At 42.7% G+C, this 21,074-nt stretch overlaps 1 protein-coding gene across 2 annotated transcripts in view; it reads left to right on the forward strand.

Annotated features, from left to right (window-relative positions):
- Positions 1 to 21,074, forward strand: part of nav1b (neuron navigator 1b) — a 64,557-nt gene that overhangs the window by 36,946 nt on the left and 6,537 nt on the right. For both annotated transcript variants that reach the window (XM_079340829.1, XM_079340830.1), the window contains 19 exons: positions 7,864 to 8,014; positions 9,198 to 9,498; positions 10,462 to 11,206; positions 12,009 to 12,425; positions 12,764 to 12,805; positions 12,899 to 13,059; positions 13,638 to 13,811; positions 14,176 to 14,228; positions 14,520 to 14,543; positions 15,046 to 15,123; positions 16,739 to 16,822; positions 17,208 to 17,325; positions 17,448 to 17,569; positions 18,306 to 18,484; positions 18,809 to 18,968; positions 19,393 to 19,591; positions 19,747 to 19,844; positions 19,943 to 20,038; positions 20,476 to 20,644. In XM_079340829.1, coding sequence (XP_079196955.1) covers positions 7,864 to 8,014; positions 9,198 to 9,498; positions 10,462 to 11,206; positions 12,009 to 12,425; positions 12,764 to 12,805; positions 12,899 to 13,059; positions 13,638 to 13,811; positions 14,176 to 14,228; positions 14,520 to 14,543; positions 15,046 to 15,123; positions 16,739 to 16,822; positions 17,208 to 17,325; positions 17,448 to 17,569; positions 18,306 to 18,484; positions 18,809 to 18,968; positions 19,393 to 19,591; positions 19,747 to 19,844; positions 19,943 to 20,038; positions 20,476 to 20,644 — 3,371 coding nt within the window. The remainder of the gene's footprint in view (positions 1 to 7,863; positions 8,015 to 9,197; positions 9,499 to 10,461; positions 11,207 to 12,008; positions 12,426 to 12,763; positions 12,806 to 12,898; positions 13,060 to 13,637; positions 13,812 to 14,175; positions 14,229 to 14,519; positions 14,544 to 15,045; positions 15,124 to 16,738; positions 16,823 to 17,207; positions 17,326 to 17,447; positions 17,570 to 18,305; positions 18,485 to 18,808; positions 18,969 to 19,392; positions 19,592 to 19,746; positions 19,845 to 19,942; positions 20,039 to 20,475; positions 20,645 to 21,074) is intronic.

A 21,074-nucleotide genomic window follows, 5' to 3' on the forward strand; every position in this document is an offset into this window, starting at 1 on the left:
GCATCGCAGACCCATTTACTATACGCTGAAATGTCACTGCAGCCCACTCCTATCTGCCTCACAAAGGTCAAACTCAATACAGATCAAATTAGGCACCGAGATCAGAGATGTGCAACAGAAGCAAAGCTCAGCCGGCTGTTATATCTTAAAACCCCTCTGAATGAACAACACATAAACATACATATCTAAACACACTGTTTGCTAGTGTGGCTGTCTTTCTGTCGATGAAGTAATTTCCCATATCATTATAATGAATGAATACAGAGTAGAGGAATGCCAGCTCTGTCTCTGCATCAAAGGGTTTCAAAACCACTGAAGTACTATTGTTCTTTCTAAATGCTAGCCTGTGCCTCTTCTGGTGCAGAGCATGGACATTGAACTGTAGCAGGAACAGCTTTTTAACTCATTGTGCCTCCTGCTGGACAACTTCTGTCATAACAGCGCATGGATACAGACTGAAAAAGCATCCAGCTTGCTTTGTTATCGGCACCGCTTTATTATGAACTATTTGTAAATCTTCCATAAAGGGAATGAGGAATAATTGTTTAAGGGGTTTGAAAATCAATTTGTAAAACCTTTATAAACCATTTATTAACAATTATATAAAAGTTGCGCTACTATTTCAACAAATGGTCACTATTTGGCACAACCTAATACAATTTAATGCCATTTCTGTCATTTCTAGAAATAAAAGAGCCTTATTGTTAAGTACAAACCTTATTGCACATTATTTAAGTTTTTGAAGACAAGTGAAACTTTTTCCTTTTAATATATTCTGATTAAATATGATAAAATACACTTACATCGACAAAAAGCAGATGAAACTGATTCTTAAATGTTCGTGCTGTAAGAGATGAAAACTCTGACATGTTAGATAAACATGACAGACAAATAAGGGCTCACTATTTGGCAAGCAACAGGCAACAATGCAGTTTCCAATAAGAGGGACCTGCAAACAAACGGCTTGTTTGAAAGACTTAAATGTCATGCACGCAGACTCCTGACCTCAATCTCATTCAGTACATTCGGGATGACCAGGAACAACAGGGTTTAAAGAGCCAGGCCTTATCAGCCAACGTCAGAGCCAAACCTCAGAGACGCTCTGCTGATTGAATGGGAACAAATCCCTCCAGCAAGGTTAAGAAATCTTTGGAAGGGCTGCAAGAAGAGCAGAGACCATCGCTGATTCACAACACTCACACACTCATTGTGATTGTCTAGTATGTCCTCATATGTTCCACCATCTATCATATATTTGACAGTTCTGTGTTTTTTTTTCATGACCATAATGTTTATTAACCTGTTAGTGTCTGCAGTGGAATTTCATGATTTGCTTCCCAGCACTTTAAGCACCAGCTGACCTCAAACAACTCTGTCACTACAGGTTTAATATTATATATATGATAGGATATGATATGATAGGATATGATATGATCTGTCTGTCTGTCTGTATGTACGTATGTACGTATGGTCGATTAAAACCACACAGAAAAGGTCTGATCATGGAAAAGGTTTCTCAGGAAAAGCACGCTTAGGTCATCGTGTTGATGCAAGCCCTGACAGATGGGTTAAACCTTTGATTTAAACAATTTGTAAACACCCACATTACAGTTTGTGTCAGGAAATGCTCAATGGCTTTCCACCTAAGCAAACTTGCAGAGGATGTTTCCGACACGAGCTGTTTGGTTATCAGTGCAGGACAGCTGTTTCTATACAGTACAAACACGAGTTCAGGCTCAGCTCTGTGGCCAGGGCTGAGATAAACAGGAGAGGTTAGCAACATAGACCCTTCTCAGTCCTTTTTTGTAAACAATTAGCAACAGAAGAGAAATGTGCATCCCGGGTTTTGCTGTTAGAAGTTAGAGAACTGGAGTGCATAACAGGGTTTTAAGCACAAATATTTTATGATTTTTGTGAGCAAAACAAGAACAACAGGCAGATTAGGGTGCTTCAGATGAAGATCAGAGAGACGATATGAAGAGACAGCAGCAGACACAACAACCTTTTATCAAACATCTCATTCTGTGTAAAGATTTTTCAAAGAATGCCTGTCTGTCTGGCGTCTTGGTACACACACAGCACAACAGCTGTTTAATATCACTGACGAGCAGTTTGAATTCTCCTTAAGCTGCCTTTGTGTTTAGGTTACAAAATGTGGTCTGATTTGGAAAAACTCAAATAGCCTCAAAATGTCAGAACATCAAAACTTAAGGTCAGCTTGTTCTTGTTTTGAAATATGAATTGTTTAAAAGTCTGATGAGATCTCACAATTTTCTCCTAGAAATCTGCTCAGTTTTATTTAAAATCTGATGCAACTGAGTTTTGAACTCAAGTGAGCCCATAGATTTACAGAAAACACTGATTTGGTCTAAGATGTGGAGAGGGTGTGGGATGTCTTCTGCCCAAAGAGCCTTTACCTCCTGCTGTAGTTTACAGAGACCGTTCCACCGCTAATGAGAGGGGGAGGGAGCTTTTCCAAGGCTGCACAGGCCTCACTGGAGGTCCTCGTGTCATCTGCGGGTTTGTGGTTACACTCTCAGTGATTCAGGTCTTATACCTTGGACTGAGTTTTTCCAGCTCTGCCCCAAGAGGGTAATGAATGAAGGGGGAACAAGATTTATTTTTAAGGACATTTGATCACTTTGAAGTGAAAGGGAGTCTGAGACTAGAAAGGTTTATGAGTGTATGGCGTGTCGAATCTTTGTCCACCTATTGATTTCCAAAGCATCTCATTGCTAATTACTACATTAACATCTGGATGTTCACTAATTTTTAAACTAATCTGGAAAACTTTTCCATTGCAGACACTGAGCAACATAGAATCCCATTTAAAAGCAGCGTGCATTTATTTTCCCAGTACTTTTTTTTGGGTCACTATCTAATGTTATAAAGTCATATACATATAAGTCATATGGAACTTCATCTTAACTCAACTGTTAAAGGTCCAGAAAAAGTTCTGTATCTCAATTTTTGCAATCATGTATTGAGATCCATTTCCAGTTGCGAAGGCCTTACTGTGCATCTTTACTGTAGATTCAACCCTATGTTTTAATCAGAGTTCACACGGCTGTATCAACTGTAATAAACAGATAAGGCCTATATGTATTTATTCACAGGTTGAGTAAGCTAGCCTAAAGTACTTTTTTAGAGGATGAAACTTAATTTATAAATTGGTGAAGTGCTCTTTTAACATACTGTGTGGTAGGCTATGTTCATGCTTTTGATTGATGTGTACAGTAGCTGTTTATGTTTTCTAAGGTCTAGGCCTGGTCCTAAACCTCATCGCAATTAACCATTCATTTTAAAGCTGACTGTTTGCCATTGCTGATCTTCAAATTGAAAATGAATGATCAGAATCAGCCAGGTATGCTTACACAGGAGGAACGTTACTTCGGTGAGCTGTGCTCTCAATCACTATAGGATATAAACAAAAAACACAAAATAAGACAATAGTTGGCCTAATAGGCCTATGTAGCCTATAAGACTAAATAAGGGAGTAGATAGTGTTTGTAGCATATTTACAGTCAGCAGTAAATATGTTATCATTGATATCAGATTAGGAGAATAATAATAGGCCTACTAAATAAGATATTATATTGATCATTTCAGAGGGAAATAGTTACCAAAATAAAATGATTGTTCCGGGTTGGTAAGGTTACCACGGTTACTGCTCAGTCCGACAATCGTCGGCCATCATTTCTCTGAGAAGCATCGGGGTCTCTCTGGTCTCGTCATCCCTGCCTCCTTTTTTCCTTCTTTCTTTCCTTTTTTTTTACGAGAGGGGGGGTGTTGCCTGTCCAGCGGCGCACTGCTCCTTTCTTTCTGCTCACTGAATGGGAGAGAGAGAGAGGGAGAGAAAAAGGTAGTCTTTCTTAGCTCGGGGAGGAGATGAATTGGAATCCCAGGACACACAGATACGGATAATTCAAGGAAGTGTTGATCTCTAATTAAAGGTCACCAATGAGCGGTCGCGTTTTGATTGGGAAAGTGCGTCCTGTGCGGTCAGCGCCGCGGGCTCGAAGGACCTTACTTTACACGCCAAGGTAAAGATATATTAATAAAATGTATCTACTCGCTCTTTTAAGTTATTTTAAAGTCGTTAAAAAGAGGCTTTAGGTGTTTTACGGTTGGCCCTTCTTGTTTTATGATGTTCATATTGGTAAAATGAGTCGTCTTAAATAGATGGTGTTTTTTTTTTTTTTTTTTTTTTACTTAACATGACTGGACTTTTAACTCATGGTACAGTGAAGGGAAAATCACATTAAGCGATTAGCTGCTCTTTAATATGTTTTCAATACTGCCCGTTTTGTTTCTTAATAGAGACACTTAAAAGCATTTTTAGGGGGAAAAAAATGTCTTTTGTAAGTCTATTGCATACGTGACACAGTCTAGAGTTACACGTTTGCATTATGTTGGCAACACAAAAATGAAAGGGAAAGAGAGTATGTTGACACCCAAAATTATAACATCTGTGGCAACACACATTTCATTTCATTCTTGGATGACAGTGCAACTCTGCTACCACAGCTATCTCTGTAATAGAGGATGTCTTAAGTCCTCACTCTGCCTCAAGTCTGCACCCAATAAGAAGCTGTGTCCTTGCTGCTCTGTGCAGAAAATAGACAATGTCAAAAGTGAATGGCAAGATGCACTGTTTTATCCTTTGAGCTTTTATTTAGATTTCATGTGTTGTTGTAGAAATTAAAGTTTTAAATATCATGTTGTTCTTGGCTCAACTATATCAATGCAATATATTTTACATGCCTGTACTTATTCTTCGTCTGTCTGTGTGCAGAATGCTGCACCATGTACGTTTGGTGCTTTTTTGTCAGATCGAGATCCAGACAGTGATTATGTCCCACCCTTTTTCTTTAAACCAACCAATCATCACACACAGTCCTCTAAAATCAAAACATTTTCACAGCAACCTGACAAGGAATAATCACCCTGATGCACAAATCAGAGAGATGTTGGCGTTGTGCCACAGAAAACAACAAATTAATTGCCACCCAATGTACAAAGTATGCACTTTGCTGGTGTACTCCCACCCGTTCCCTGTCTGGGCTTCCCCTCAGAGAGCCGACAGTTTGGCTTGTAATATCACTGGTCCTCCTGCTTTCTCTTAGGCTGACCTCCTTATGGGGTTTTTCTTGCCCCGCCTTGACAGAGGGGGTTTTGTTCCAACATACCGAGAACATGTGGACTTAATGTAAATCAAGATAATTCTCCTTATTGATGGTGTGAGAAAACATCCTCAAATTCTTAAACCAAACATTCATCTCAAGTATTCCACTCCTCTTGTCAAACCTCACCTCTTAGCTTATTTATCTCCTTTCATAAATCAAAAACATTTTATTTTTATTCATCCACAAAACTTAAAAAAAAAAAAAAAAAAAAAAACAGTGCAAAGTGTCAAGCTTCTTCTCTGTTTTACAGCTGAACTGTAGCCGTGTGATTAAATCCAATCTGAACGTGTATGGGCCATTTTTGTCTCCGTATTTTTTATGCACTTCCATGTTCCATGCCTCTGCTAATTGCAGGCTGCCGAGCCACAGAGAGCATTTTCAGCTCGGCGGGGAAAGCAAAAGAAAGGGAAAAGAACTGATTCAGTTCAAGCAGTGACTCAGCTTTAAAAGCGTTTTATTAATTTACCTTGTCTGCTCTTCCACATTTTTCTTCGCCAACATAAATTTGATTACCACTTGTGGTTGCCAATAGTAATGACCGGGAACATAATTACGCAAATCCGAGTTGGACTTGAAACAATATCTCTCTGGAGATCTAATTTTAAAACTCAAAAAGCTATAATTGCTTTTCTTAAGCACATTTTCATTCCTCAACCTCAAACTTAAAGCGTTTTCTTCATTTTCTCTTCTTTCCTTTCTTTCTAATGTTTCGGTTGACTGGGAGGCCACCCCCTTTAGTTTACCGCCTCACAGTTATCTGCATGTTTAATGTATTCAAATATGAATCCATCCAGAGACTTGATGCACGGTGAGCAGTGTGTTTGAGCTCTTCTCTGCGTGAGGAGCCAGACTGGCAGCATCTGTTTCAGGGCGATGCAGGGCTTCTTTGTGGGGCGGCGGGAAAGGTCATCAAGGGTTTAGTATCCTGTCACTCTGACTTCCCCTCATCCTGCCTCTTTAGAGCAGACCAGACCGCTGTCTAAACCCAAAGCTGTCAGTCGCCATACTTTTTATGCAGCACGATATATCAGCACATGCTGTAAAGTTTCCCTTTTAAACTATAGTACTGTAAAAAGCTACTACAGCTCCTAAATAAATGTTGGACCCTGTTTGAAATGTGCTAGCTAGTCAAGGTGAATTTTTTTTTTTCATATAAAACTTTATCTGAATCATGACTCGTGACTACTGATGGTTTTGAGTTTTCAGAAATGTTTGCAAAAAGCTGTCAGCTTTGCAAAGTTTACGAGAGGTTCATTTTATCTAGTTGACGAAAGCTCAAAATGGTTTAACAAATTCAGAGCTGTTCAAATAGTCATTAAAAAACACCCCGTCTACTATGTCCATCACCAGTGTTACCAAAAACCTTCGAACCATGTCTAACATTACACCCAGCCGGCGTCAAATGCAGACAGTGTTTCTGTTTGGAGAGTAAATCTTTGAGGCTATCCCCCCACATGTTAGCTGTACGCACACAGGAATGTCAGCCGCCACAGTTTTCTTTCTGGGACTTCAGCTACCTCTTCTGCCAGTGGAAGGCTTACTAAATATCTTTGTCTTGATATCGTTTGATATTCCAAACGAGACAAGCAATCTTCTAACAATGATTTATGAATTTATTTTAGCAATGTGCTTGGTCGGTGGATTATATCATCTTACCGTCACCTTGTCCTGTGAGTCAAAGAGATAACCCCTAACTCTTCCTTATAACCACACATTAGCTGGCGGCTGTGGCTCAGCTAGTAGAGTCGGTCGTCTCTCCACAGAAAGGTAGCAGGTTTGATCCCAAACTCCAGCTCTCGCTGCTTCGTCGGCAGCGTGTGAATGTGTATGAGTCACTTTGGATGGTCACTTTACACAGCGGCCTCTGCCATCAGTGTGAGAGTGAGTAGGTGTGACCTGTGGTGTAAAAGGGCTTTGAGTAGTCAGAAGAGTAGAAAAGTGTAATAAGCTCAAGTCTTTTTTTTTTTTTTAATCAAAAAACAACTTCAGCATGATTTTAAGTCAAATAAACAACAGTGGCTGCATGTACAGATAACATTGTAGTTAGTGAAATGTAGTTAACTGATAAGAGATAAACGTTTCCTTTGATTAGCAGCAAACATAATGCTACATCTGTTAGCATGAACTAGCATGAGTAGCACATAGAGGTTTTAACTTTTCTGTTATGGATTAATCCAGAATAAGAGAAGGGTTGAACTGGTAAGAAAGCTTGAAACACTCATAATGACTACTGTAATTACGATTATTATTAATGCATTAATGAGTAGCTTCAGTGTTGGGCAGTAGTGGGGGATTGATCACATGCTACACTGTGGTCCAAACATCATGGAAGCCCATGTTCGGTGGTCATCCCGATGAGTCAAATGAAAACTTTAGTAGATTAAAAACTGCTCGAGCCTTCTCTTTGGTCAGCATATGGTCCGTGGCTCTGAGGTGTTAGTTAAATCGAAGCAGCTGCAGCCATGTTGAAATTACCTGCTTGTTTGAGCATGTGACCACCTCCAGACACAGCTTACTGCAAACAGATGGACATTACCCTGTTGCTGCCAGCCTCTCTGCCCTTTGAACACAGATTTCTGCAGCTTTACCCAATGTTCACTCAAACAGTATGGTCGCCATTAACTTGATAACAGCCCCCTCTTTTTTGTGCTAAATGCTGCTTTTTGTCTCGTTTCAGTTGGGACGAGAGCAGCTCCATCAGCAGCGGGCTCAGTGACGGTGAGGGCGATGGCTCAGAGAACCTCAGCTCAGAGGAGTTCAACGTCAGCTCCTCCCTAAACTCCCTCCCGAGCACTCCGCTGGGATCCAGACGCAACTCTTCTGCCATGGTGAGCTCAAAAACTGAACCTAACAGCTTGTGACATGTCTGACTTTCCTTTTCTTGCGTATTTTGGTAACAGCAGTGCTAAAATGCCAAAGACTGATTTATAAGAAGCGTTTTTCTGTGCTTCGCCCTGTGATTTTCACTGCTTTGTGTCAAGGCAACAAAAAGAAAGTGCAGACCTCACTGCTGTCATTGAACTCAAGATAACAGAGTGCAAAACATCTTTACCATGGTGGTTCTCCTTTTGTTCTGTGAAAAAAAACAAAAAACCCATAACCTTCCACTGGTCTCACCGAGTCCTGAAGCTCCTCTTTACCCTGCATGTAAATTGGTTATTGTTAAGTTCTAAGTTTCACAGCTTCACTGTCAATGGTACATTCAGAGTTTGACATTAAAAGTCATTTTTCAGCTAGTTGAAAAGTTTCTGTGCTTACCTTAACTTGATGAATGTATAATTCTGTTGCATCACGACTAGCAAATGATGGTCCAGGAAGCTTTTTTAGAGGCATCTCATGCAACCTTTAAACTTCCAGTGCACAGTGTACACTCTTAAATGCACTCTGAAGGACAAAGAAAGATGTAGTTATTATACATTTCGAGAAGTTAAAGACACTTTCATTTTGTTTTTTTTGGTAATTTGTCTTCTTTTTGGTTTCGTCCTTGTACTTTCTGCCTCCCTCACAGGAAGTCACTTTGACTCCTTGCTCACTTACAGGCTGCTCGGTAGGAAGACATGAACATTAGTGCTACTCAAGGAGCCATCTGTCACTCTGTATTATATTAACAGGGTGCCAAAAAGCGGCATGCCCAATTTTGTCCTCTGTGCCACCTCCTCCGGTCACCACATGATCAGGTTTTTTTATATAACAGTGTAACGGTCTGTTTTTAGTCCCCAGCACAGCCATACATCACAAAAAAATACTCCAGCTCTTGTAAGACTCCCCTGAAATCCTGCATATGTTTCTTCATTTTTTCTATTCATCTATGAAAGTGTTAAATCCATACACTTTTTTTTCCTCTTCTTCCTCTGTGTTTTTCTTTAATCCACTCGGGGCATATCAGTCTATCTCCTTCTTTCCCGCAGGAATGCAGCTGAGATGAAACAAAGATTACAGAAAACAGTTCCATAGATAACACAGACCATGACTGAGTGTTACTCTCACTTCCCTCCCTCCCACCCTCTGCAGCTCCGCACTGATGCAGAGAAGCGCTCCCTGGTGGAAAGTGGACTTTCTTGGTACAGCGAGGATGGAAAGGCCGGCCATAAGCTCGATGGCAGCAGTTTTGACACGGGTAGTCTCAAGACGGAGGCCCCAAGCAAGTGGAGGAAGAAGCCCCCGAGTCTCAGTGAAGATTTTGGCTGTAAAGGCGAGCTGAAGAAACCTCAGAGTTTGGGTCAACCGGGCAGTTTCAAGAAGGGTCGTAATCCTCCAATAGGCGTGACCTCCCCCATCACACATACCTCTCAGAGCACTTTGAAAGTCGCAGGTATCCGGTTTCATCTGAATGTCTCTTCTCTGTCCTTTTTCCTCTCCTGTTTGGATTTGGTGTAATACAACTGTTTCAACAGCAAAATCTATGTCACCCATTATTTCCTTGTAAACTGGGTCCAAATGTAAAACAGAGCCTTTTTGTAAAGCAGCCAAGGCGGATATCTGCTTGGTGTCAAGATGAATACAGAAATATACCCCTTAGCGTCAGCCAGGTTTTGATTTGTAGCACAGCAGAGCATGCTGTAGGGAAAAAATGCAGCATGAAATCCATTTCACTAAAAAAAAAAAAAAAAAACTAAATCTCAGCTTGCAGGCCAGAGTCATTTTTCTGCTGTTATGTCAGAAAGAAGCCTGTTTCTCTAAACGCCTGCAGAGACTCAATGTCTGCAATCAGCAGCAGCAGCAGCTTCTTTTATTAAATCCTCAACAAAACAGGCAACCATGAAGAGATTCAAAACGAGTCCCAATGCCAACATTTCTTGTCCTTATATCTGAGTCCCTTCAGCTGTGAGCTCAAGTGATTAATTAGTTAGTTTAAATTCAGGTTGCAGTTTTAAAAAGGGTAAAGGTCTTGTCATATAAATATAACCATCAGCCCTGATAAAAACAATTGTACCTGTTAACTCTAATCTTGTAACTAGCCCATCTCTGTGCTTTACTTGAATGATCCTTACAAAGCATGTGGAAATCTAACTTTTTATAGACATAAGAGTGTAAGTCGTATTCTTTGTGACTGTTACATCAGACTCTTTCTTGAGTTAATTTTACATGTTCCTGCTTTGTGATTTATGAAAGCTCTAAAGGCTTGAGTGAACACTTTATGTTCATTTTTAGTCAGTGTATAACAAGCATGTCCTTAATTACCCTTTTCTCATTTTTGAAGTGTTTTATGTGTCAGGCTCATTTGCTACTGAAATGTCCACGCTGATATTTAAATCTACTGTCTTTCTTTATGTAGCACCCAAAAGTGAGAAGCCCCTGGATAAATCCAAGATTTCCATCAAAACTACGGGTCTGCAGCGTTCTCGTTCAGACGCTGGCAGGGACCACCACATAGAACATCGCAAGCCCCCGTCAGGCCTCGTTAAACCCACCGCTGGAGCTTCATATCTTTACAAGAAACCACCGACTGCCACTGGTACCGCCACTCTGATGACAGCAGGGGGAGCCACCATCTCTAGTGGCTCTGCTACTTTGGGGAAAACCCCCAAGTCATCTGGCATCCCTGTGAAGCCGGTGGGAGGGGGACCACCCTCGGGTCGAAAGAACAGTTTCGATGCCAGCAGCGAGCAGGGCTTTTTGGGGCCAAGTGCCCGGAACAGCATTCAGTACCGCAGCCTGCCTCGACCTGCCAAATCAAGCACGTTCAGTGTGATTGGTCGGCCATCTCGGCCTGCCAGCGGTACCATTGACCCCAGTCTGTTGACTTTAAAACCTGTTCCCATAGCCACCACATGCCCCAGGGTTAAAGAACCTAGCAGCAGTAAGATGGCCAGTCGAGGAAGCACAGGCCCAGTGAACCAGACAGACAGGGAGAAGGAGAAGGAGCGGGCCAAGGCCAAGGCCGGTGGTGCCGACATGGACTGTGGTTCTCTGAAAGGAGAGGAGGGTCGCTCCTCGGGAGAGTCTGCTCTGAAGCTTCACGGCCTGAGACGGACCAGCAGCAGCAAATACCCTGAACTGTCATCTCCCACCACACCAAGGTGTCTCATTCAAACATTTCACATGATGCAGTTTGTTCATGTACACAGTGTAATAAATTTAAAGGCAGTTCTGATGGCAAAACTATCTAACTGTAATAATATGACAGAGGATACAGTAGGTGCACTGATATTGTGGATGTCACATACACATACACATGATGTGAAGCATTATACCAGCATAAAGAAAACTGCACATTATGATTGGACAGTGTAGAGTAGAAGAAGTGTTATCTTTGTTTATAGGCATCCATATCAATATGAAAAATAGATTCAAATGCAATACTACATATATTTACAAAAAGTAATATTATTTCATTAATGATCATTAACTTTGGTTGAATATGTTCAGGGTGTCTCCACCATTACAGTGGAGCTGATGGTTAAGTTGTGGCTCACTGCACAGGATTTTACAAATGACTTTGAAGCATTTGAACAGCAATATTTCTTCCCTCAAACAATGTCCCAGTTACTGTTCATAACCAAGAGGAGCATTTTTTATTTTTATAGACCTTTCAGTGAAAGAAAAGCTCCAGAGGAAAGGGAGCATTGTTGCTGTTGATTTGTGATGTTGAAACAAGTTTACAGGCAGAAATATAAAGAGACAAATGACTCACAGCCTTGGCAAATAGAATCACACGTTTGTGCCAGGCAAGACATTGCTAGAGGTGCACTGAAACATGAACTGATAGAAATACTTATTAGTCAAATAAATGGGCAAAGGCCACATAAATTGTTGATGAATTGTTGACGAAGTCACTGTAGTTTATATGTTTTATTATATGTTTTTATGCCGGGTTCCTAGGATGCTGAACACAAAGTCTCTGGGTCGTCCTCCAAGCTTGGCTCATCTGGACAAGGTCAACTCCAACAGTCTTGACTCCTGCGTGACCATCCAAGACCTGCCTCCCAAAGTCCCCCCATACTCCAAGCTCCAGGACTTGGCTGGTTCCCACACCTCCTCCCGCCTCACGCCCAGCCCAGCGCCTGTGCTCCACATCGATTCCCCAGGCTCCTACACCAGCGAGAGCCTGAGTCTGAGCGGATCCCCGCTGCTCTACCCCAAACTGACCGGCATGCACCGCAGCATGGAGTCCCTGCCCCTGCAGATGAGCGTGCCTTCCAGTGCCAGGTTTATCAAACCTGAGTCATATAACAATGAAGAGAGGGGCACAGGAACCTGGGGAGCAGGAAGCAGAACATCCCTCAACCTACCAGATAGGTACGTTTCCCCTCCAGAAGAATCTATGTCCACAAGCAAGCACAGAGTTTCGACCTGTAAATGTAATGTTGGGTTTGTGACGCAGCTATTTACAGCACATGGAGCAAAAAAAGGGCTTCACTTCTTACGATACCAGAGTTTTAGACTTCAATACTATTTATAATTATAATGTCTAAAAAGCGTGCACACTGTTAAAAACAATAACTGCCCAGTGCCCAGTGAGCAATACAGTATGAGCCAGATACATAAATCTTATCCTAATAGAACTGAGTTCTTACTCAAGAGCCTGACAAACACACTGATATCCATTGATCATGTTTTATTCTCTTCTTTTACAGCTTGCAAACAGACAGAAATACCTTACCGAAGAAAGGCCTAGAGTAAGTCAGCATCTATATGAAACCTCACACTGATTCGTCTTCATTGTCTGAAGTTAAAATGTCTTCTTTTTTTTTCTTTTTTCCCCCCCTCAGACGTTATGGTTCAAGCCTGTCAGATAGTGACGGAAGCAAACCGGGAAGGCGCCACTCCCACACCATAATGAGCATGACAGAGAGCGATAGCCCCCCTCAGCTGCCTTCCCCCACCCGCCACCTCCTCCCCTCCTCTGGCAAGGCTCCTCTCACCAACGTGGGTGAGTCTGCTCGCTCCATTTGGCTGCCAAGCTCCTAAAGCCCTCTGTGGTCTTTGAAACTGATGAGACTTGGAGACCTTTGATAAGCTGTGTGACTTATCGTTGATTATTACTTCGGGAGGACGGGGGATATTAAGACCCCACTGAGAGGAAGGTCCGGATTAGGTTTTACACTTCAGAGACAAGTTGTCACAAGTTGTCATTATAGATCCACTCGTGTCGGAATGCCAAAGTTACATCAAATTAAAATGCTATCAGATCCGACTGTGAATATTACTGTCCCATGTCTGCACTCATTAAGACTTCAGTTAGAGTCTGAAATATGCTGCAGATGGGGAGCTGTAGGGGGTCAAGCGGGGCTATATTTATCTCTTTGACTGTTCTGGAATCGTAGTGTTGCCTTTCACTTAGTCATCAGGAAAAGGGTGCCAGTCCTAGGTGTACTGTGTGTGTGTGTGTGTGTGTGTGTGTGTGTGTTGGAGGTGTACCGTTGAGAGAGGGGTTTCTGCTCTGCTCTGCACTCTGCAGTTTTATTTCTGTTAATCACACTCTTTCCAAACATCTCTCTTTTATGACAGTTGCCCCAATTTCCAGCGGCACCCCGAGGATATCACGCTCAAACAGCATCGGCCCCCCGAGTGAATCCGCCAGCGATCTGTATGGATCCTCCCCCCTGGGCAGCAGTATGTCCCTGGCTGACCGGCCAAAAAGCATGATGCGCTGCGGGTCCTTCCGAGAACAAGGGGACGATGGTGAGCCTGAAGGCGGTAGTCACCCGAGATGTTCTCGGATTAAACAAAGCTGGAAATCTGCTCAGCATTATTTCACAGGAACTTGTGTTTTCATGAAACGATGTCGAGGACACATTCAGCACAGATACATAAAAGAAGAATAAAGATCCGGATGCAATCGTGTAGAACAGCCTGTGCCAAATATTTCAATCTGATTTTGCTCTGAGCTAACTGGCAGGCGACCAAACAGCTTATTTACATAATGCCTCCATAAAAGCTGGGTGGAGTTACAATGTATATCATTCATTTTTGATATTTAACATGTAATAAGTATCTGATGCTCATACCTTGTAATGTAAGGCTTCTCTTCCTCTGCCTGTTTCAGTGCATGGCTCTGTGCTCTCTTTGGCGTCCAATGCTTCGTCCAACTATTCAGCGGTGAGTAGATAATAAAGATATGGACGTATAATGACTCTGTAAGACTGAGCAGTTTGTTCCTGTATTCAAAAAGCAAATCAAGCATTAATCTGAGCCCAGACTGTCTACATTACAGCCGGTTTAGTTCCATTGCTTTGATCAGAATAATTCATAGCCCTTTAAGCCTTCCCTAGTCTGAGAGTCCTCTAAGGACCCTGGTGTTACACCCTGTGACTGTGGATGAGTAACTGTCCCTTCACTTCTACATCAACGTACTTTACTGTTTATTTGTTTTCACCATGCCTTCTCCAGAGTGAGGAGAGGATACAAGGAGAGGTAAGGCCATCGTGACACAAATCTACATCTCACATTGTGCCTTTTGTCTGCATCCTCCATCAGTCATTTCCTGTTCAAAACGGTCCCTTCATCACATTTTCTCATGAGCGCTCAGTGAAGAGTTCTCCCACAGTGTCTATCACTAATATTCTTTGTCCCCTTTCACCACCTTCTAACATCTAATAAAGAAACGTCAGACCTCATAAATTCTCTGAGCTTGAGTAATAAGTGAAAATCCACTCTCCCCATTTCGGTTTCATATTTTCCAATAGTCTGAAGTATGTTTGTCTTGCTGTAGACTTTTTTGTTAAGCAGTAACTTTCCCGTATTGTTGTTTGCACATTATTGTCAAGTTAACCAAAAAAAATAAAATCCATCACATTCCATCTCTGCATCATCGTGATTGAAACCTCACTGAAATCCTCACCCCTTGTTGCTGCTCATGTTGGACAGTGTGTATTGACCACAGTGCTTTGGCTTACTCTGACGCTTCTTTCCACAGCAAATCCGCAAGTTGAGGCGAGAGCTGGAATCCTCCCAGGAAAAAGTCGCCGACTTGACCATGCAGCTTTCTGCCAATGTACGTATAAATTTGTAAGCTAATTTTGTTAATGCGTTGGATGAACTCCAGCTCTTGTGTTCCACTGTAATCAAGCCCAAATGTCGATTACACCTCCTCCAAGTCACTGAGTTTGTATGCCACAACAAACTGAAACACAGACACTTCTCCTCTGCGTGTTTATCAGAGTGACATCCGAGAGGGAAGGATGTGTCTTACTTTCTGAAAGTGAGGACAACCGGTCAATGTCTGGAAAGGATTTGCAAACTTCTGGAGCTTTCTTCAGATCTACATTTAAGCACACCTCAATTACTTGACAGCTACAGTAGGGGTCTGACAGGCAATCAGGGGAGTTTGAGCAGCAGAACCAACGAGCAACCAGGGCGCCTAATATCATTCAGCAAACATATTTAAATGTGTCACACTGCCACTCACAAGTCCACACTGTGGTTAAAATCCCTCCAGCTACTCGATGTTGATGGACAACATTTCGTCCTGACTCTCGACACTTGTTTTTAAAAGTTTGAGTCTGAACCAGTGGACCCTCTTGCAGCTTTCAGATGCTCGAGTCTGCTTGTCTAAATCCCACTCAAGTTTCTTTTTAACACCCCCTAACCACTGTTACTCAGTGCATTAAAGGCAACCAGCCTGAACAGTGACCTATTTGCTCATATTAAACCTGCTTTATCTGCTAAACTATCAACTGATCTTGTTTTGATTACCCAGTTTCTTACCCAGTGACTGTACAAACCGGATCTTTCTTTCTGTCTCTCTATTATTTGACTGTAAGAAGTGTTCTCCCTCACCTAACATAACTGTCCATTTCTCTTACGTCTGTGGCTGTTTTGACCGCTGGACTCACTGCTGTCCCTCTGACACGCACCCCTGGATGCTGGGTGTAGCAGCTAGGCCAGGTTTGTTGGACCATTGCTTCCACTCGTGTCTCCGTCACCTGTGTTTGATTCTGAGTGGACTTCAGGCTGACACGTTGTTATCATCCGTCATCTCTTTTTGGGGCTGTCTGTGTGGCACAGCTGACTCCATCAACACGCTTCGTAGCATGTCTGAAAGGCCTGCAACTATTTACATTCATCTCTGATCTACTCTTTGAATGTCTAACATGTCAAAGGAGGTAAATGTTGATTGAATTTTCTATCGCCAAAACTGGTGTCGCCCAATTTTTGGTTTTATTTGACCAGCTGTCAAACCTGATCAATCTAAAAAAACAAAGGGGGGAAAGTTGAGGTGTTATCTGACCAACCATAGAAACAAAATCACGTAAGCCTCACAGGTGTGTTAATGTGTTCAAGAAAAGCTCCCTCAGCACTGAACGATCACGGCCTAAAGGTCCAACATAAGAGTTGATGTTGATGAAGGTTGTTCCTCAGCGCTGCACAGCTGCCTTCCATCAACCACCATTACCCCGACGTCCTCTTTCATCTCTGACATCATCCACAGCTGCCCACCCCGCGGTCCCTCCCCTCCCAGCAGACGGAGAAAGCCATTAGCTTGATGTGCTGTGAGCGTGTGAGGGCTTCTTGACCGAGCCGCTCGCAGCCTGTGACTCATAACCTGTCTGCTCTCTCAAAGCCCTATCTCCTCTGCCTCTCTTTTCCCTCGCTGTCGTTCTCTGAAGGCTAATCTGGTAGCAGCGTTCGAGCAGAGTCTGCAGCTGATGACGGCACGCCTGCAGAACCTGTCAGTCTCCTCAGAGAATAAGGTATCATGGGTTTATTCTGGTCTTGATAAAGGTTACAAAACCTGTGACAAATAGCAGTTTCCATTTATTTATGTCCTCTTTGAGATCTAGGCCAGGAAACAAACGTTTTCATTTATCCTTAATGGGGAAAAAAAGATCATAATAGTGATGATGATGATGATGCTAACCTATAAGTCTGATTGTGCTTTGGCTGGCCGGTCTTGGAACGTTTTTTTTCTTGAAACCTCGTAGGTCAGAGGTTTACATTGCAGACTTGACGTTGTCATCAGCAGCTCAACACAACCTGTCAGCCTCCTTGAAAGCAGAGAGAAACTCCACAACACCCTGCATAGAAGAATGTTGTTTCACTTAGCATGGACTAATGTTTATTGTTTTCTCTATGCAGGACTCGGAGCTCAATGACCTGAAAGACACCATCGAAATTCTGAAAGTCAAGAACACAGAGGCCCAAGAAATCATACATGTGGCCCTTAATAATCCAGACATGACACCTAAAGGTGCAGGTACGTTTGGAAGCTACGGCACGATGACGATCGTTCTCCACAATAACCCAAATGTAATCATGTGAATTCAGATCAATATTCCACCCTGATATTCAATACGTGTTCTTCCTCCTGGCATGTAGAGCCGATGATCAATCGGCAGAACTCGTCAGAAAGCATCTCCAGCCTCGCCAGCACCACCAGTCACTCCAGTATGGGGAGTCTCAAAGAGCAGGAGGCCAAGAAGAAGAAGAAGAAGGGCTGGGTGAGAACAGTCAGTCAAAACGTAGTGATCACACTGATGAGAAACTGTTCGACGTAGACTGTACTTTTAGGAATCGGTCTGAAGTCTTTAAGAGACACAGAATACTACAGATAAAGACATCAGGAGGAAAACATGCCTTTGTGTCGCTACATTTATTATTTTTTATTTTATTTTACAAAAATGTCCAGCATGTGTATGTGTGTTACTCTCCTCCTATCGTGTTCCAAGTGTTGTTATTAAGTCGAACTCTGGTCTCTCCCTCATGCTGCCCTGCTTTTTAATTTTAGGTCTTTGAGGTGAGTGACGTTGCCACAGTAACTTTCCACCTCTTCCCCCGACCCCCCCCCCCCCCCCCCCCCCCCCCCCCCCCCTCGCTCTCCTCCAGCCTACATGCACCTTATGAGTCATACTTAAAGTTGTATTTCCAAACAGGAGTCATCATGTCTTGTTTAGTCGTATTCAAATGTACAGTGGAATCCTTAAGAGTTCAATGTTCAGATATGATCTGCATGACACGAGACAGTTACGTAGCACACTTTGTCACAGAGTGTTTACATCGGGATGAATTTCACAAACTGTTATGTTGAAGTTTTCATTTCATTCACAGAAAACAAGTGTGATTCATACATCCCTCCGTTTCTGGTGGAATTAACAAAACACAAGTGTTAATTGTGATCTACTCGGCTGTTCCATTTCGACCTGCCATTTATTCCACCTGTATTTCCTCTCGGTCCAGCTCCGCAGCTCCTTCAACAAGGCGTTCAGTAAGAAGGGTTCGAAACCATCAGGACCGTATGCTGACATCGAGGAGATTTCCACCCCCGAGTCCTCTGCACCTTCCTCACCCAAAGTCTACCATGATGGAGCTAACCTCAGCTCGTCGTTGAAATCTTCAACCTCTGCAACATCAGCGGGGTAAACTTCCCCTCTTGAACTCAAAGGGTGCCTGTGGCCTAGTGGTTGGTTTGGCGCCCCGCGTACTGGGGCAAAAGTCCTCAGGATAAGAAGCAGAAAAAGCAATGTTTTGGCCCATAAAAGAAAAGTGTTGTTAAAAAGAATGGAGTAATACAGAGATGTGTGCTTTGATGTTTCTCTTTTTTCTGAGTGTATCGATTTGATAAAGCCGTGCCCAGAGTTGTTGCTGTATTTTTAAATGCAGGTTTTTTGACGTCAGGATCCTGATCCCGTCTATCTTCACTGGTTTGTAAAGTTGTCTTTCTTTGATGTGAATACCTGCAGACTCAGTGAACCAGGTGAGGAGGTGGAGGATGATAAGGTGGTAACAGAGCTGCGTACAGAGCTGTGGGAGAAGGAGCGTAAACTGACAGACATTCGCCTGGAGGCTCTGAGCTCAGCCCATCACCTGGAGCAGCTGCAGGAGGCCATGAACAGCATGCAGGTGTGACTGTTATCATGTCCTCTGTTTAAAGCAAATGCTCTCCCTCAGAACTGTTATTTTTTACTTCACGTGTTGAGCTGTTAAAGGAACACACTTGTAATCACTTTGTGCAGACTGTGCACTCATTGGAATTGTTTATGAGATATGTTAGCATCTTCAATCTGAGTTTCAGACTTCAGTTCATGTCATATCAAAGTTTTTTTTAGATTCTCTGAGATTAAAGCTCCAAACTAAATATCACATTTTCTAGTTTGCTGTCTAATTTGAAGTGTATAATCTTGTGTGTTGTCTTTTAAAATGATAAGTAAATGTGCTTGAGCTAGAATTTGCAGACAAATTAAATTGAAGTGTAAAAACATCTTTGAGCAAAGTCTCTTAAAAAGTGTCAGCATGATGTATCGAACCTTTGTCACTCTGTCTGCAGAGGACAGTGGAGAACCTGAAGGCTGAGAACGACCAGCTGAAGACAGGCGGTCTGTCCCCCTGTCCCTCTCCTGGACCCTCCAGCTCCGTCTCGCAGTCCTCAGGTCTTACTGCTCTGGGCGGTTCATCACCTCGACAGTCGGTAGCCATGCAAATGCCCAAAAGCTACAGCAGAGGGCTGAGTGAAGGGAGCAGCTCAGGTAGGGTTTGATCTCGGACATGTTGGCATGGTTAGAGTGAGAATGGTTGTGTATATAACACTGACTAAAGGGTTAGCTTAAATATAAAACACAGAGTTGATCGTTCTCTTGTCTTTTCTTTTTCTGCTTCTGTATTTTTATACCCTCCACGCTAGACGTCCACTCTGCAGATACTCTCAGTCTTTCCTCGCAGAGGGACGATCACCGCGTTCGAGTGGTGGTTTGCGTTGCAGATTTACGTGTCTTTAAAGACGTAAGTGTCACATTTCTTATCCTCTCTTCTCCCGATTTGAGCGTAGACGTGGTTTTTTGACCTTTTCCTCGCCACACGTGCTCACTTTGTCTCCACAGGAGGTGAAGCAGCAGGATTTCTTCATGGGCACGGTCAGAGTGAACGGCAGGATGGACTGGCCCATGTTGGACTCAGCTGTCAGCCAGGCCTTCAAGGTGAGTCGCCTCCTTCCCACAACTTCATTCGAGGTCGCCTGGCTCAGAAGAGCCTGTACAGTTTGCATCAACGGTGTTTCCCTCTGTTGTTCAGCTAAATTTAGCATGACTTTTGCTTTGTTACTTCAAAGAGTTCAACTTTGGCATGCTGGTGGATACTTCGATAAACAAGTTGTTAACATTAAGAGTGAAAGGGGTTTTTTAATTAACCTTAACAAGTTGGCAGCTCTTACTCCTGGAGATTTGTGAGTTCATTTTGTATTTATACGCTCACTCAAACCAACAGATCAGGTCACTAAATACAGATCAGGTTTACAGTCACCATTCACAGGTTCAGCAGATATAAGATGTTAGACCTGAAACTTTAAATGAACCACTGTAAATCCTTTTTTAGCCAGATGTTCTCACCTGTCCGTTTTCTGTTCTTTTCACTGCAGGTGTATGTAGCAAAGGTGGACCCCACTTCCAGTCTGGGCCTGTCTACAGACTCCATCTACAGCTACAGTATGGGCCACATTAAGAGAGTGCTGGGAGGAGAAGCTCCGGAGACGCAGCCCTCTCGCTGCATGTCCAGAGGCCCCAGTGGCATCACGGTGGCCCTGAAAGGTCAGTGGAGAAGAGTTTTGTTCAGGCCAGCTTACGTTGCATTAAGAGGCTGAATAGATTAAATAAAGTACATGAACCAGCAAGGTTGCTGGTTCAAATCCTGAGAGGATCTTATGTTCTTGAATTTTCCCTCAGGATCAATAAAGTACCTAACTAAACCATGTATGCTGTTCCCATCTATTCATAATCAACCAGAAATATTTTCTTTCTGCATCACAGTGTTGTCCTCTCTTCCTTTTGGAAAGTCAAAATGTTTTGATCAAAGCTTCTCCCATTAACACGTTTGTCATCTGATCTGCTGCGTCAGCTCTGTCTGGGGTCGTTTACATGATCCGAGGTCTCACTAAGTGTAAATCCTTACATCTACGGTAATAATAGTGACACATCTGGGCCTCTTCTCCACAGCCCTTTCACACGTCAAACGTTGAGT

This window comes from Symphodus melops (genome assembly GCF_947650265.1).
Source record: "Symphodus melops genome assembly, chromosome: 4".
NCBI lineage: Eukaryota > Metazoa > Chordata > Actinopteri > Labriformes > Labridae > Symphodus > Symphodus melops.